This window comes from Pollicipes pollicipes, unplaced genomic scaffold (genome assembly GCF_011947565.3).
Source record: "Pollicipes pollicipes isolate AB1234 unplaced genomic scaffold, Ppol_2.1 Scaffold_7261;HRSCAF=8764_pilon_pilon_pilon, whole genome shotgun sequence".
NCBI lineage: Eukaryota > Metazoa > Arthropoda > Thecostraca > Pollicipedomorpha > Pollicipedidae > Pollicipes > Pollicipes pollicipes.
Genome location: NW_023597054.1, coordinates 58,657,162 through 58,669,454, shown reverse-complemented (window position 1 = coordinate 58,669,454; position 12,293 = coordinate 58,657,162). Strand labels below are relative to the sequence as shown.

The following is a 12,293-nucleotide window of genomic DNA, read 5'->3' as shown; positions in this document are numbered from 1 at the left end:
AGTGGGCGTCACATAAACAATAGCACTGGCATTAGCCTGGCATGTACATAGCACACGTTTCATGCCCAAGATGGCTTTACCTAGCACCCAAGCAGGCGAGCCTGTGGTTCCAGGCTGCAGCACCACGGCTCTGCCCTTCGGTGGAATTCTTCGCCAAACCACTTCTCATCTATGGAGTGGGAACGCACATCATAATATGCAAGTTGTCAGCCACCAGCTCAGCAATTACCTTTCTGGTCACTAACTGGGCCCATTGCCCCTGCAGCTATCAACTGCTAGCTGCAGGGCCCACCGCGGAAATTTCCTTCATGTGCATTTCAAACACAAACCACAACAAAATGTGTATTTATTTGTACAGTCGTCCACCTCCATAGGTCCAGCGGGCGTAATCACAGCTTGCCGGCCTCCTGAAGCGATTGGCGCGCCATCTGAAGCACACTCCTGTGACTGGTCGCGCCGCCTATAAAGCCAGACGCGTGCACGAACACGCCATCGTCGATGCCGGCCTCCTTGGAGAGCTGCTCGCCGCGCAGACCCCGCCAGCTCGCCTTCAGGGGTACTCTGAGGGCGGTGGGCGTGTCAGCGAGCCGCGCAGACCCCGCCAGCTCGCCTTCAGGGGTACTCTGGGGGCGGTGGGCGTGTCAGCGAGCCGCGCGAGAGCTCGCCGACGCTCGACTACGGCCATCTCGCGCTTAGCGTCACGGGCGCGAGAAAATTGACCGATCATTATCACGTTCCGTGTCACACACGGGACGCAAAGCGGCGGCACCCCGTCTGAGAACAGGCACGGGTGACACAGGTGCACTTTTCGCAAACTCCCTCGCATGCATCATCACGTCCTCCCTGGCACCAACCTCATGTCGAAGGAGCCGGTGAAGGGTGGCACCGCCTGCACGCGCCACTGGCCCTGCTGGTCCGTAAACAGCACGAACATGACCTGGCACGGCGGTTGCTGCTCCTGCTCCAGCACAAACAGGTGGTCTTTCCAGGGCACGCCGCCCTTCGGCAGCTCCATGATGAGGCCGCTCGGGTCCACCTGCGGTCCACCGGTCACCGGCCGTTGGTGCAAGGCATCCACGTCCCCGTACCCAGTACAGTACAAAGTACAAGAACGGGCGCTGAAGCGCGGTACGCCGGTCACAGATCGGTCAGCGCGAGTGCCTGTCACATGCCATATTTGTACCAATGAATACTGATTGCTCTGAGCTTGTTACAGTTGGACTTCTTCACATCTTATGCTGCAAAGGCTATGTACAGCACGTGATGATTCCCCAAAGAACAGACGAGACCTCGCCGAAGAAGCGCCCAAACTTGTCCACGCGTGAGGCAACGCCAAACGGCTTGGTCGATTTCAGAAAAAAATGACAGCCTTACCATTCTGGCACGACCTGTAAGCCAATGATGGCAATGTAGCAGCTCCCGCAGCATGTCTCCTTCCCTGTGCTCCTCGTCTGGTGCCGATCGGTGACAGCCTGCTCACCTGGTGCCGATCAGTGACAGCCTGCTCACCTGGTGCCAGTCGGTGTCGGCCTGCTTCATGAGGAGTCGCCCTGCTCACCTGGTGCCGGTCGGTGGCGGCCTGCTCACCAGGTGCAGGTCGGTGGCGGCCTGCTCCCCTGGCGCCGATCAGTGACAGCTTGCTCACCTGGTGCCAGTCGGTGTCGGCCTGCTTCATCAGGAGTCGCCCTGCTCACCTGGTGCCGGTCGGTGGCGGCCTGCTCACCTGGTGCTGGTCGGTGGCGGCCTGCTCCCCTGGTGCCGATCGGTGGCGGCCTGCTCCCCTGGTGCCGGTCGGTGGCGGTCTCCCCACCTGGTGCCGGTCGGTGGCGGCCTGTTCGCCTGGTGCCAGTCAGTGACAGTCTGCTCACCTGGTGCCGGCCGATGACGGCCTGCTCCACCAGCCGGCGGGCCGGGTACCAGACGGTCCAGATGCGCTGCACGGCGTCCGTGAACTCGGCCGTCACCAGCCGCCGCGCACGCTCGAAGCACGCCGCTTCGTCCGGCTGCGTGTCATTCCACGCCGGGTTGAGGCGGGACACGCGTGCGCCGATCGTCGAGTTCACCTGGTACCTGCGACACCGACGACCAGGCAGTCAGGCCAGCCTGGTGGCCGTGGAGGCCGTCACTGGGCCGGCGGCACGCGCTGTGTGGAGGGGGGGGGGGGGGAGGGGGGGCGGGACAACCAGCGGAAGTTAGGCAACATTACATCTGCAGCAATGGGTTGAATGAAAGGAATACTGGACAAGCAAACATTGGACAAGAGCATTATCTAAGACATTCTATGCATGCAGTCTTAGTGTGGCGTGTCATGGTCAGCCCATATGAATCACGAAAACGTGAGTTTTAACCAATCAACGCAAATTTCGCGTGCTGTCCAATCGATACAGTTCTCTCGGACTAGGCGGAACCGTACATTCTGACCCATCCGTGCCAATTCCGACGACGGCACATAACCAATGACAACTCGGCGGATCCGGCCCCTCCGCGCCAACCCACACGAGTCCCGAAGCCGACCCGCTCCGAGCGCCCCGCCCGCGCCCACCGTGGCGTGCCGTCATGCTGGTTGACGCCGTTGTCCACGGCGTCGATCTCCTCCATGAACGTCTGGTAGAGCCGGTCGAACACGACCTCTCGGTGCTCGCTGGCCGCGGGGCCCAGCTGGGTGTCGAGCACGTCCCGTCCGAAGTGGTGGAAGATGAGGCCGGCCGAGCTCAGGCGCGTCACCCACGGCTTGGCGCCGGCCGTCAGCGAGCGCATGCTCTCCGAGAAAGACCTGAAGCCAACAGACGGCTCTCGTGCCGGTCACACGCGCCCGCTGACGGCGTCACGACATGCAGCCACGACTGAGACATGAGACACAAATGGAGAACAGACAACTGTGCTGACAGGGGTGGAGTTTTGTACCCCCCCCCCCCTCCCCCTACAGCCTTACTCCAAATGATTTCCCTGCTCTTTAAAATGGGACTCAAAAAGCTGACAAAAAACAACAGAGATGCATTACACCCCCAAAAGTGTGTTATCTGAAAGTCTGAACCCATCTCCATGCAACCCATGAATCTTATAAAGCTTTGACAATGTGCAGTGTCAAATATAATATAGTGAGTGAAAAATATAGACATCCATAGGTTGCTGAGTGGGCAAGAGTCTGTCATATTATCATAGCACTAACTTTTGGTGGTGGTCATATCGGTGCAGCTCAGGGTTGTAGACAGCACCAACGTCAACAACAATATCACACTCCCTTAGAACAGCTTCATCACGGGACCTGAAACAGCAGTTTTTGTGACATCCTAAGCATACTCCAAGTGATAGAAACTATATGCGTAAACTGTGACGTTACAATGTAGTCACATAGCTAGTGAAATTATTCCAGCAACAGGGCTAAGCTTTCAGACACGTTTCACCAATCTCTTCCATGAACACTGCTAGTTGTAAGGAAACCTCAGATGCTTAAGATGGCTGCATGTTCTGCATTTAGCAATGAACCCACAGAGGTCTATAACTTAGCTTGAACAATGACTATTAACCAAAAACAATTGATCATTCACCAAATGTAGCCCGTGACAAGCCAAACATTGAAAGTGGGGCACAAATGGGTACATAGAAGAAAAATTGCAACTAAAAGTATTGACAGACCTGACAACTTCAGCTTCATGACACTCAGGTAACATCTTGAGCATTGAGACAGCCAGGACTTCATCACAATGGAACATGCCATTGTGCGTTCCAATTTTTTGCACAGCTTTCTTGAATTTTTTAGTTTCTCCTGTCATGATTCTTGCTAGAAAGAAATCCAATTTAATGACTGCATGCCACTCAATATACCTGGTATGCTGAACATAACTGGTATACACTGGGTCTACAGATAATACTAATGGAAAGCAGTACTAGCTAACAAACACATGTGATTTATATCTATAAATAGGGTATGCATATCACATCACACAAGCATCACATTACAAAAGTTAGGAACTGCTAAACATCTCACATTGTTGTCATTAAGACAGTTAAGCCACCAAAACACTTAAACTCACATGAGATACAACAAAATTCAAATACACACCTATGGTACAGCTTTTCTTAATGAGTTAAGATGCAAAGAGTCTTGAGCACCATAAGCCACTGGCAGAAACAGTAAAAGGAACTCATCATAACAGATAGAGCTAGGTGACATGGTCATAAGACAATACCACAGCTGGCTGTCATACAATGAGGCAAATCAAACATGAGATCTGTGCAGGTTTGAGCCGCATCATGCCTTGCGGTAGCCTAAATCCAGCCAAACTTAGCTTGGTGCACCTCCTAGTTAGGATTCCTCTGAAGCCACATATGACTATGAAGATGGCTTGACCACTACACTACTATAATCCACAAATCAAATACACATTGTATTACACATATTTAGAGACAACATTTTGAATTGGACAACCCAGTGCACATTTTCTGTGGCACATCATTAAGTCGCATAGGGACTTTGTTGTTGTTTATTGGTGTTTTCAGGCGCATCAACTCCAATGGTCATTTTGTGCCCATCTCATAGGGACTGATGACGTTCAGCAAGTTGTATGTAATTATCATAAATCTGACAATGGGTTTCTGAAAATGTTCTTGATAAAGCTTCAAAATATCACAGATATCTTAATTTGTCCCGCTATGGAACGCATAAATGGAAAATTTTGCAGTGTTGTCTGCTGGACGCGATGCTGAACAGGACCTACATGGAGGGAAGCACCACTGTCACCGAATATTCATCTGTCAAATAACCGAATCACTCGCCCAAAATGACGCACACTGTCCTTGATGCCACCCCTTCCCCAATACTCCTATGTCACACTGGCAGCTAACCGGGTTACACCAACACCCATCCGCGTGGCCCGCGCACAACCAACCTACGCGGAAGTGCCACATGCTTTATGTTATAATTTTTCACGGTAAGAGTACCGCAATATGAGTGATGTTCGCTCGTACACGTACCTGCAATTATCGCTCACATTTCACGAATCACAGTACGAACTTCAGCGCTGATAACCCTGTCATCACTATGAATGGGCAGACTTTTGAAACCCCTTTATGTATCTGGTTTTCAAAGCTGATTCTGAACAAAAAAATTCGTGAGCACGGTTAAGACAGTTGTGGCGCTATTGGGACATAATCGAGCCGGGCTGATGCTGTAAAGCGCCGGACTTGACTGCGAGGCTGTCCGGTGCCGTATGTGGCGGGTCGTATAAGTCGTGAAAGCCATATGTCATATATATGTAATGACATGACTTATATGAGTCATATTTCACACACTTAATATTGTGGGTTGACTCCAGAAATACAAAGTATATGTAGTGTCTGGAGATTTTACCATGTGTGAATGATAGCCCAGGCTTGTCCGTGAAATAATTGACTGAAAGCTGGGCGAGATCTTGCAATTGAGCAAGGAGTATTTGATCCCATTCAGTAGACCTTAAGATAATTTTGAAGGTGACAGTTGTCAAGTAAGATTTATTTTGAATATATTTGTTGTTACATACCTTCCTCAAAATCGAAAAGCACAAATGTAGAATGGGCACCAGATGCCCTACATGACCAGCATTCATTGGTCACATTTATTGAATTTATTAACACTGGCTGGCATATGGTGTCTGTTTTATACTGGAATTTTTTGGATCTGTGAGCAACATCTGTGTTTTAAAATTCAGTCAAGGTGCATCTTGCTAGCAACTTTCATGCATGCAATCATTGCAATGAGATTATTCTGGTTATATTGAAAACTTGTAGTCCTTTATATGGCTGTATACCTGACTCATTGCAATTATCTTCCATAGAATTGAGCTAGGATGAAGTTCACACTTCACAAGTTTTGTGGGCAAAATGTCTGCATTTGGCAATGACCACATGGCTCTGCCACAGGTAGGGCAAAAATGGTCCACCCCTTAAAAGCATTTTTGGGGGTTGCCTGCTGCTCTCACCTATCGCATGGCATGGTGACATGAAATTGATGTGTGGGGTTAGTTTGGCTGCCAATTTTTACCACATCTTGCAGATTGGATGCGGCATGCATGCAAATTTAACTTGTAAATGATTCATGTGTCCAGAGCTGGTAAAAAACATGGTGCTTTTGTTATCTGTATTTGTAGGATATTGTATGGCATGTATGCAAGCTCCATCGCTACAGAACATGTGATGACCTTTGCACTGCATGCTGGAACACTATCAGGTAATATTGGCCCATTGTATTGGCTTGTGTACAGGCCTTGCCTTTGAAGGCCACTGGTCACATGCTTTGTGCATGTCATGGCATTTGATATGCCTGTTATCAGCAAGTGAGCACAAGATGGCCTTTGTGAAGAACTGGTGGACAACAGATTATGCAGAAGATATTTTCACATATTTCCTTTGGAAGGAGAAAAACACCATTTCATTTCGAGGTAGATCACCTCAGGTGAGGCTGGGGCAGTCAGGAACTTGTTTGTCTGCATGTCCAGTTTGAGTCCCTGTGTTTGGCGGGAGGCGGAGGGAGGGGGGGGGGGGGAGGTGAATGCTCGTGGGCCAAGCTTCTCTCTGGGCTGTCATCGGAGATGTCCGGTCGATTGCGTCCACTGTGGCCAGCCGAGAACACGCTGGAAGCTCGATACGGGAAGCCCATCCAGCACAATCACGTCGACCTGTTGGCGTGCGTTTGGCGCCAGCTGGGCGAGCGGCGCCGACTGGTGGACATGATCCGGGAGCTGGGCGAGCGGCTGCGCCTGGGCAACACCTCGGTCCACCTGGCCATCCGACTGCTCGACGTCTTCATGGACAACCATCGCGTGGAAGTGCCGCACTTGGGCCTGGTGGCGCTCGGTTGCCTGCTGCTCGCCAGTCAGTGCTCTATTGCCAGGCTGCCCCCTAACCACCCCACCGTGTGGTGGTGAGCTCTAACTGTCTGCGGTGGTGACGGTTGCACGGTAGTGGTTAGTACTATTGGGGCTGCAGGCCAGGTTGGTCTTAACGCCAGTCAACGAGGAATGGTGTAGCTTCAGCGTCCGGACCAGGCCGCGTGGCGGGCGTGTATCTGTTCCATCGTAATGTGAACATGTTTCATTGGAGCTGTTTGATCAGGCGTGGATCCATGTAGCTGGCAGCATTGCATGATCGTGAGCATTCGGCCCTCTCTTTTGGGTTAACACGGAAAGCGAAGCAGAAATTGCGAAAAAGCTCAAGCGCGGGGGGTCCAAGTTGGTTCGAAGCATGATCAAAGCCACACGAGACCAACGCATTTCGACAAAAAGAGATGGAGCAATAGTGCGGTCAGAAACGTGATGCAACGCGTGAGGCTGGTCACGTGGGCTTCCATGCAAAACATTGATCAACGGTTCTAAGCTCTTAGGGACTTTTGGCAAACCTTGGCAAGCACAGGAGGCAGACTCAAAACTGTTCGCATGGTGCCCAGCCCACATATTCCCAGGCGGGCTGAGGGCCGATCGACCCGAAGTGACGCTTCTAATCGGCCGAGAAGCCCCTAACGTCGCCTTTTTGGAGCCGGTCCCGAATGCCGCATCTTGTACCAGGTGGGAGTGGATGGTGAAAACTACACAGGCGCGTGATTCAGCTCACTCACTTCTCACACATTAGTCGAAAGTGTAGGGGATGCCAAATTTATCGACGTCGACTGAAGTTGCCGCGCCAGGTTAGTGGTCAGGCCACCAAAACATTCTCGACAAAAGACATCAAAGAATTAGTGCGCGAACGTTCGTCCGAGTAAACAGTTTCAGGTGCTCTGCGCGGACGTGAAGCACGCACATTCCAGCGCACTGATAAAAGCCGCTGGCGTGGGCTTCTCAAGGTTATCAGCTTTCATCGCCTTTGTTCGCCGTCATCTACGTGGGGATGAACGCTCGCGTCGGTCGACACCTTGTTCTCCCCATGCCCCGGAAGGCGCCTGACTGGTCCTGTGTGATTATGCGAGTGCATGGATATGTCAGGCTTGGACCGGACGCTGATCGGCTAGCTAAACCTTAGTACGCGATCGAGAACTCGCATCAGACCTTTTTTGGTATTGTGGTATGTAGTCTTCGTGGCGTAATTCCTTGATGACAACCTGTCCAGTGGAGTGTATGTTCACATCGAAGGTTATACTTTTCCGGCTTGTAGCGTTATGGTCGTCCAATTGTGTGTGTGTGTGTGTGTGTGTGTGTGTGGTGTGTGTGTGGGTGTGTGTGTGTGCGTGCGTGCGTGTGCGTGCGTGTGTGTGTGTGCGTGCGTGCGTGCGTGCGTGCGTGCGTGCGTGCGTGTGTGTGTATGTGTGTTGTTCGTGTAACTTCCTTTCGCATTTAATCGTCAGCATTATCACTTATGTGTTGCAATAGCAATGTCCAACAAAAGAAAACGGCTCACAGCTGTCATGCAGCCGTAACTTGCGAATGACTATCATGTCCGCCGACGCCACGCTTCGGAACGTACCTAGCTGTTTATCACTCATGTTGCTGATAAGGGCATCGCTTGTCCGTCGGCACCCGCGCACCACCTGCCTCTATGAGCGGATTCCTTGTGCCATTGCAGTATGTACGATAAACGCAAGTCAGCTTGGTGTTTGAGATAGTGATCGGCATTGTGCTTCCACCGCCACTAGACCCCGGGGTTGGGCGCGCGTGCCGTCGGCTCACGGCGCGACGCTCCCAACGCCACTAGACCCCCGGGGTTGGGCGTGCATGCTGTCGGCTCACGGCGTGGCGCTCACGCCACCACTAGACCCCCGGGGTCGGGCGTGCGTGCCGTCGGCTCACGGCGTGGCGCCCCCAACGCCACTATACCCCCGGGGTCAGGCGTGCGTGCCGTCGGCTCACGGTGCCACCGTCGTTCCAGCCAAGTTCGAGGACCGCGACTGCAATGTGCCGCAGCCGCAAGAGCTGCACCTGCTGGTGGCGCAGTCATACCCGATACGTGACTACCTGGCCATCGAGGCCATTCTACTGGAGTTCTTCGGGTAACTAGGGACCCTGACGCCGGGCCTGTTGGCGCTCGGCTAGCGCGCGAGACTTTCGTAACAAAGTAGCGCACGCAGCTTCCCCAAGCATCTAATGAAGAGAAGAACCAATGTTTGATACACAATCTTACGAACCAAGACCGCAAATGACGTAGCCATTAAGGACCATGCAATCAAAAGATAACCTAGGCAAAGAACAGTGATGCAACGGTGAACCAAAAATTGATAATTTATGTCGTCGTCACCTAACTGCGCACAGACCCCTCGTGTGTTGTGCACCAGCGGTGGCGGCGCGTGCCGTGCGGCCACCTGGCGGCACCCGTCACAACCTATCCTGACGCGCGTCCGGCCCGCGCCGCAGCTGGAACGTGTCGCTTGTGACGGTGGCGCACTTCGTCGAGTTCCTGGCGACGCGCGTGCTGAGCCACGGCGACATGGTGCTGGGCGCGCTGCATGAGGGGCCGGGGAGCGCGCTAACGCCGCCGCCGGCCGGCGCCGGGCACGAGCCGGCGCCGGCCGCCCTCCGCGCCGCCCTGCTCGGCTACCTGCACTACTTCATGGACGTGGCGCTGCAGGGTGAGTCGGGCTCGGCGCTGGCGACGGGAAAGCAATGTGCCGGCGCTGCGGCACATTGCTTTCGCTGGAAGACCCGTATGTACGTGAGCCTGCTTCCCTGAGGCGTGCCTCTGATCTGTACGCTGCACGCATGTCTGTTGACAATGCTTTAGCACGATTTCCTTCGTAAAGACCTCTCTACGCTTCTGCATGTCCTTAGATTTGTGCAATCTGCATAGACCAATGCATCGCGTGGCCGTGCACGCGTTCCGTATCGTTAAGGACGTGCATGTCTTGCATGCTGCAGTGGGTGGGCAGCGCTCTCCCTGCCTCGCATGCCGGGCTGGGCGGGTGGTGGGCGTGCCACCGCCGGTGGTGACGGGGTGCCGACCGGCCGTCAGACGAGCACTATGTGCTCTGCTACCCGCCGTCGCTGGTGGCGTCCGCCTGCGTGCTGGCGGCGCGCAGTCTGCTGGGCGTGTGGCCAGCCTGGCCGGCCGAGCTGGCCCGGCTCTCCGGCTACTCGGACGTCAGCCTGCTCACCTGCGTGCACGCGCTGCTCAGGTACCGCGCTGTCCCGCTCACACGCCTCTCCGAGATACGAGCCCTGCTTATACGCCCCTGTCGGAGATACGTGCCCGTCTACAGGCGCGGCTCGGGCACCGCCGGCACGAATGTCATGCCGGCCTTAGCGTCACGGCGGCCTGCCTGCCAGTCGTCTGCCAGGGCTGGAGACGCTGGCAGAGATCGCCGGTCACGCTCTCCTCCGTGACAAGAGCGATGTCACTGTACTGGCAGCGATCATACCAGCCGGCCTGGGGACGCGGAGCACTGACATCCCGCCATCTGCCCGCCCAGCCAGTCTCGTCACGTTCTGCCGATAGGGCGATGTACGCGGAAAGAGCGGGACGTCTGTCTGGAGGCCAATGCGGAGATGGGGAGTCCACACTGAGCGGTGCGTTCTGCCGACAGGACAATGTACGCGGACAGAGCGGACGTCTGTCTGGAGGCCGATGCGGAGATGGGGAGTCCATACTGAGCAATGCGTTCCGCCGACAGGGCGATGTACGCGGACAGGACGGACGTCTGTCTAGAGGCCGATGCGGAGATGGAGAGTCCACACTGAGCAGCGCGTTCTGCCCACAGGGCAATGTACGCGGACAGAGCGGACGTCTCTCTGGAGGCCGATGCGGAGATGGAGAGTCCACACTGAGCGGACCCCGCTGTTGGCCCGACATGCTCACGTCAACTACAATCGGCGCTCACCGATGCCGGAGAGGATCGTCTTTGCCAGGCTCCTTGTTGTGTTTGATGAGAATATTTATTAGTTGGTTGTCCGTTAACCAGATTTGTAATGAAACTGCTGTCGGTGGCATCCACCTCTGACTGCCGAGCTCGGCGCGGAGTTGTTGCGTGAAAGCGCTTAGCTTTACCGGAGTTCTGAAAGCCATAGGTCTCACGAGTTGCGCACCATGTATTATCATCGGACGCCTAACGTAGGCCGACAGAGCACGCACAATACACATCACAGTTGCTCCACCACTCCAGTCATTCGCCGGCTGCATCGGCTATTTACAAACCACTCTCGGACGCCAGCCTCCCTGCCATGGTCTCGCCGTGCAGCTGCGAGTACTCACGCGCAGCCGCGAGCGAGCGGCGGCGCAGGTCGGCCCCGACGGGCCGGCCGCGGGCGCTACTTTTTCTCCTCTTTGCGCGCTTGGAGCGCGTTCGCGGCCATGCCGCCGAGCAGGGCGACCACTGTGAAGCCCTGCGCCACCACGCGCAGACGCATCATGCGCTGTGAAGTCTGCCGCCGGCCCGCCTGGAAACTCCACAGGCCGAAACTGAGCGCCGAAGCCGTCAGCAAGCACCCTGCAACAACCGCGGCGCGCATTGCAGCTGGCTGGTACGTCTCCCGAAGGCCAGCAGGTGTCCGTGGGTTTGATTGCGTCATGACAAATTTGGTATGACATCACAGTGGTCACCGAACTGGCCGTGCGAAATTGGTACCCGTAGCAGACGGGTTGCGTCGAAAGGGTATTCTACTTATCGGTACGTTGTTTACAGAACCCAAATATCATTGTTGTGCAGGTATTTGGGCACTGTCTTGTGGTGTTCTTGCATATTTTCTGTGACTTGATATTAACTCGCATCCAGATACCTGGCTATGGCACTATTCTAAAGTTATTCATCCTCCAGTCTTTTTTCTGTCACCCTGTATCATCGTCCGACCTCCTATATCATGTAGCACGAGACGTGACTCGTGTTCGAGATGCAAATAACCAATGAAGTTCACGTCTGTTAAAACCTAATAATTAACAACTTGTGACTGAAACTTGCACAGAACATATTACATTGAATAGAGGCCATTTGAAGTCTGTCAATGTCATAAATTGTGCTGATGCACACTGCACACAACACACATCTTTATGATCATATTTTCCCTGGCCTTGAGCACCATGCAGCTAATGAGGTGGCAGTATTTGCCAGCACAAGCCATTACTGCCTGAACCCTCACAATGGTGGTGGTCTGCACAAATTTCACCATGACTTGCACCAAACTATCCCAGCCCCAGGTATCTTTGGACTGGAAGGGGCTGGGGTAGAATGAGGTGCCATTTTATAGATTAGCCCCATGCTTAGCCCCAGGTCCCAGGCTTTACTGAAGGTATTTTGGCATCTGCAGATACTGTCAGGACCTTATCAGGTCATATCACCTGTCTCACTTTCTTGCCCTTAGCCTAAAGCACTCCTTTGATCAAAAAGTTATTATCCATGCATTGTG

The 12,293-nt window shown here is 53.9% G+C and overlaps 1 protein-coding gene and 1 long non-coding RNA gene across 7 annotated transcripts; one reads left to right on the top strand and one right to left on the bottom strand.

Annotated features, from left to right (window-relative positions):
• Nucleotides 1-351: 351 nt before the first annotated feature.
• LOC119112335 (MYG1 exonuclease) lies at nucleotides 352-5,067 on the bottom strand. 5 transcript variants are annotated; one of them, XM_037236465.1, is made up of 8 exons: nucleotides 4,846-4,900; nucleotides 4,064-4,122; nucleotides 3,637-3,781; nucleotides 3,170-3,265; nucleotides 2,543-2,773; nucleotides 1,869-2,070; nucleotides 855-1,036; nucleotides 352-561 (listed from the first exon to the last, which is right to left on the bottom strand). In XM_037236465.1, the coding sequence occupies exons 3-8, from the start codon at nucleotides 3,771-3,773 to the stop codon at nucleotides 390-392; spliced, it is 1,020 nt and encodes a 339-aa protein (XP_037092360.1). In that variant the 5' UTR covers nucleotides 3,774-3,781; nucleotides 4,064-4,122; nucleotides 4,846-4,900; the 3' UTR covers nucleotides 352-389. The 5 variants fall into 5 exon arrangements, with proteins under 5 accessions (XP_037092360.1, XP_037092361.1, XP_037092364.1 ...); XM_037236466.1 differs by lacking the exon at nucleotides 4,846-4,900 and adding an exon at nucleotides 4,791-4,821; XM_037236469.1 differs by lacking the exons at nucleotides 4,064-4,122; nucleotides 4,846-4,900 and adding an exon at nucleotides 4,975-5,067.
• Nucleotides 5,068-5,808: 741 nt separating this feature from the next.
• Nucleotides 5,809-10,731, top strand: LOC119113257 (uncharacterized). 2 transcript variants are annotated; one of them, XR_005095867.1, is made up of 3 exons: nucleotides 5,809-5,898; nucleotides 8,833-8,953; nucleotides 10,655-10,731. It is a non-coding gene; the product is annotated as an uncharacterized LOC119113257 (long non-coding RNA). The 2 variants fall into 2 exon arrangements; XR_005095866.1 differs by lacking the exon at nucleotides 10,655-10,731 and adding an exon at nucleotides 9,315-9,414.
• The last annotated feature ends 1,562 nt before the right edge of the window (nucleotides 10,732-12,293 follow it).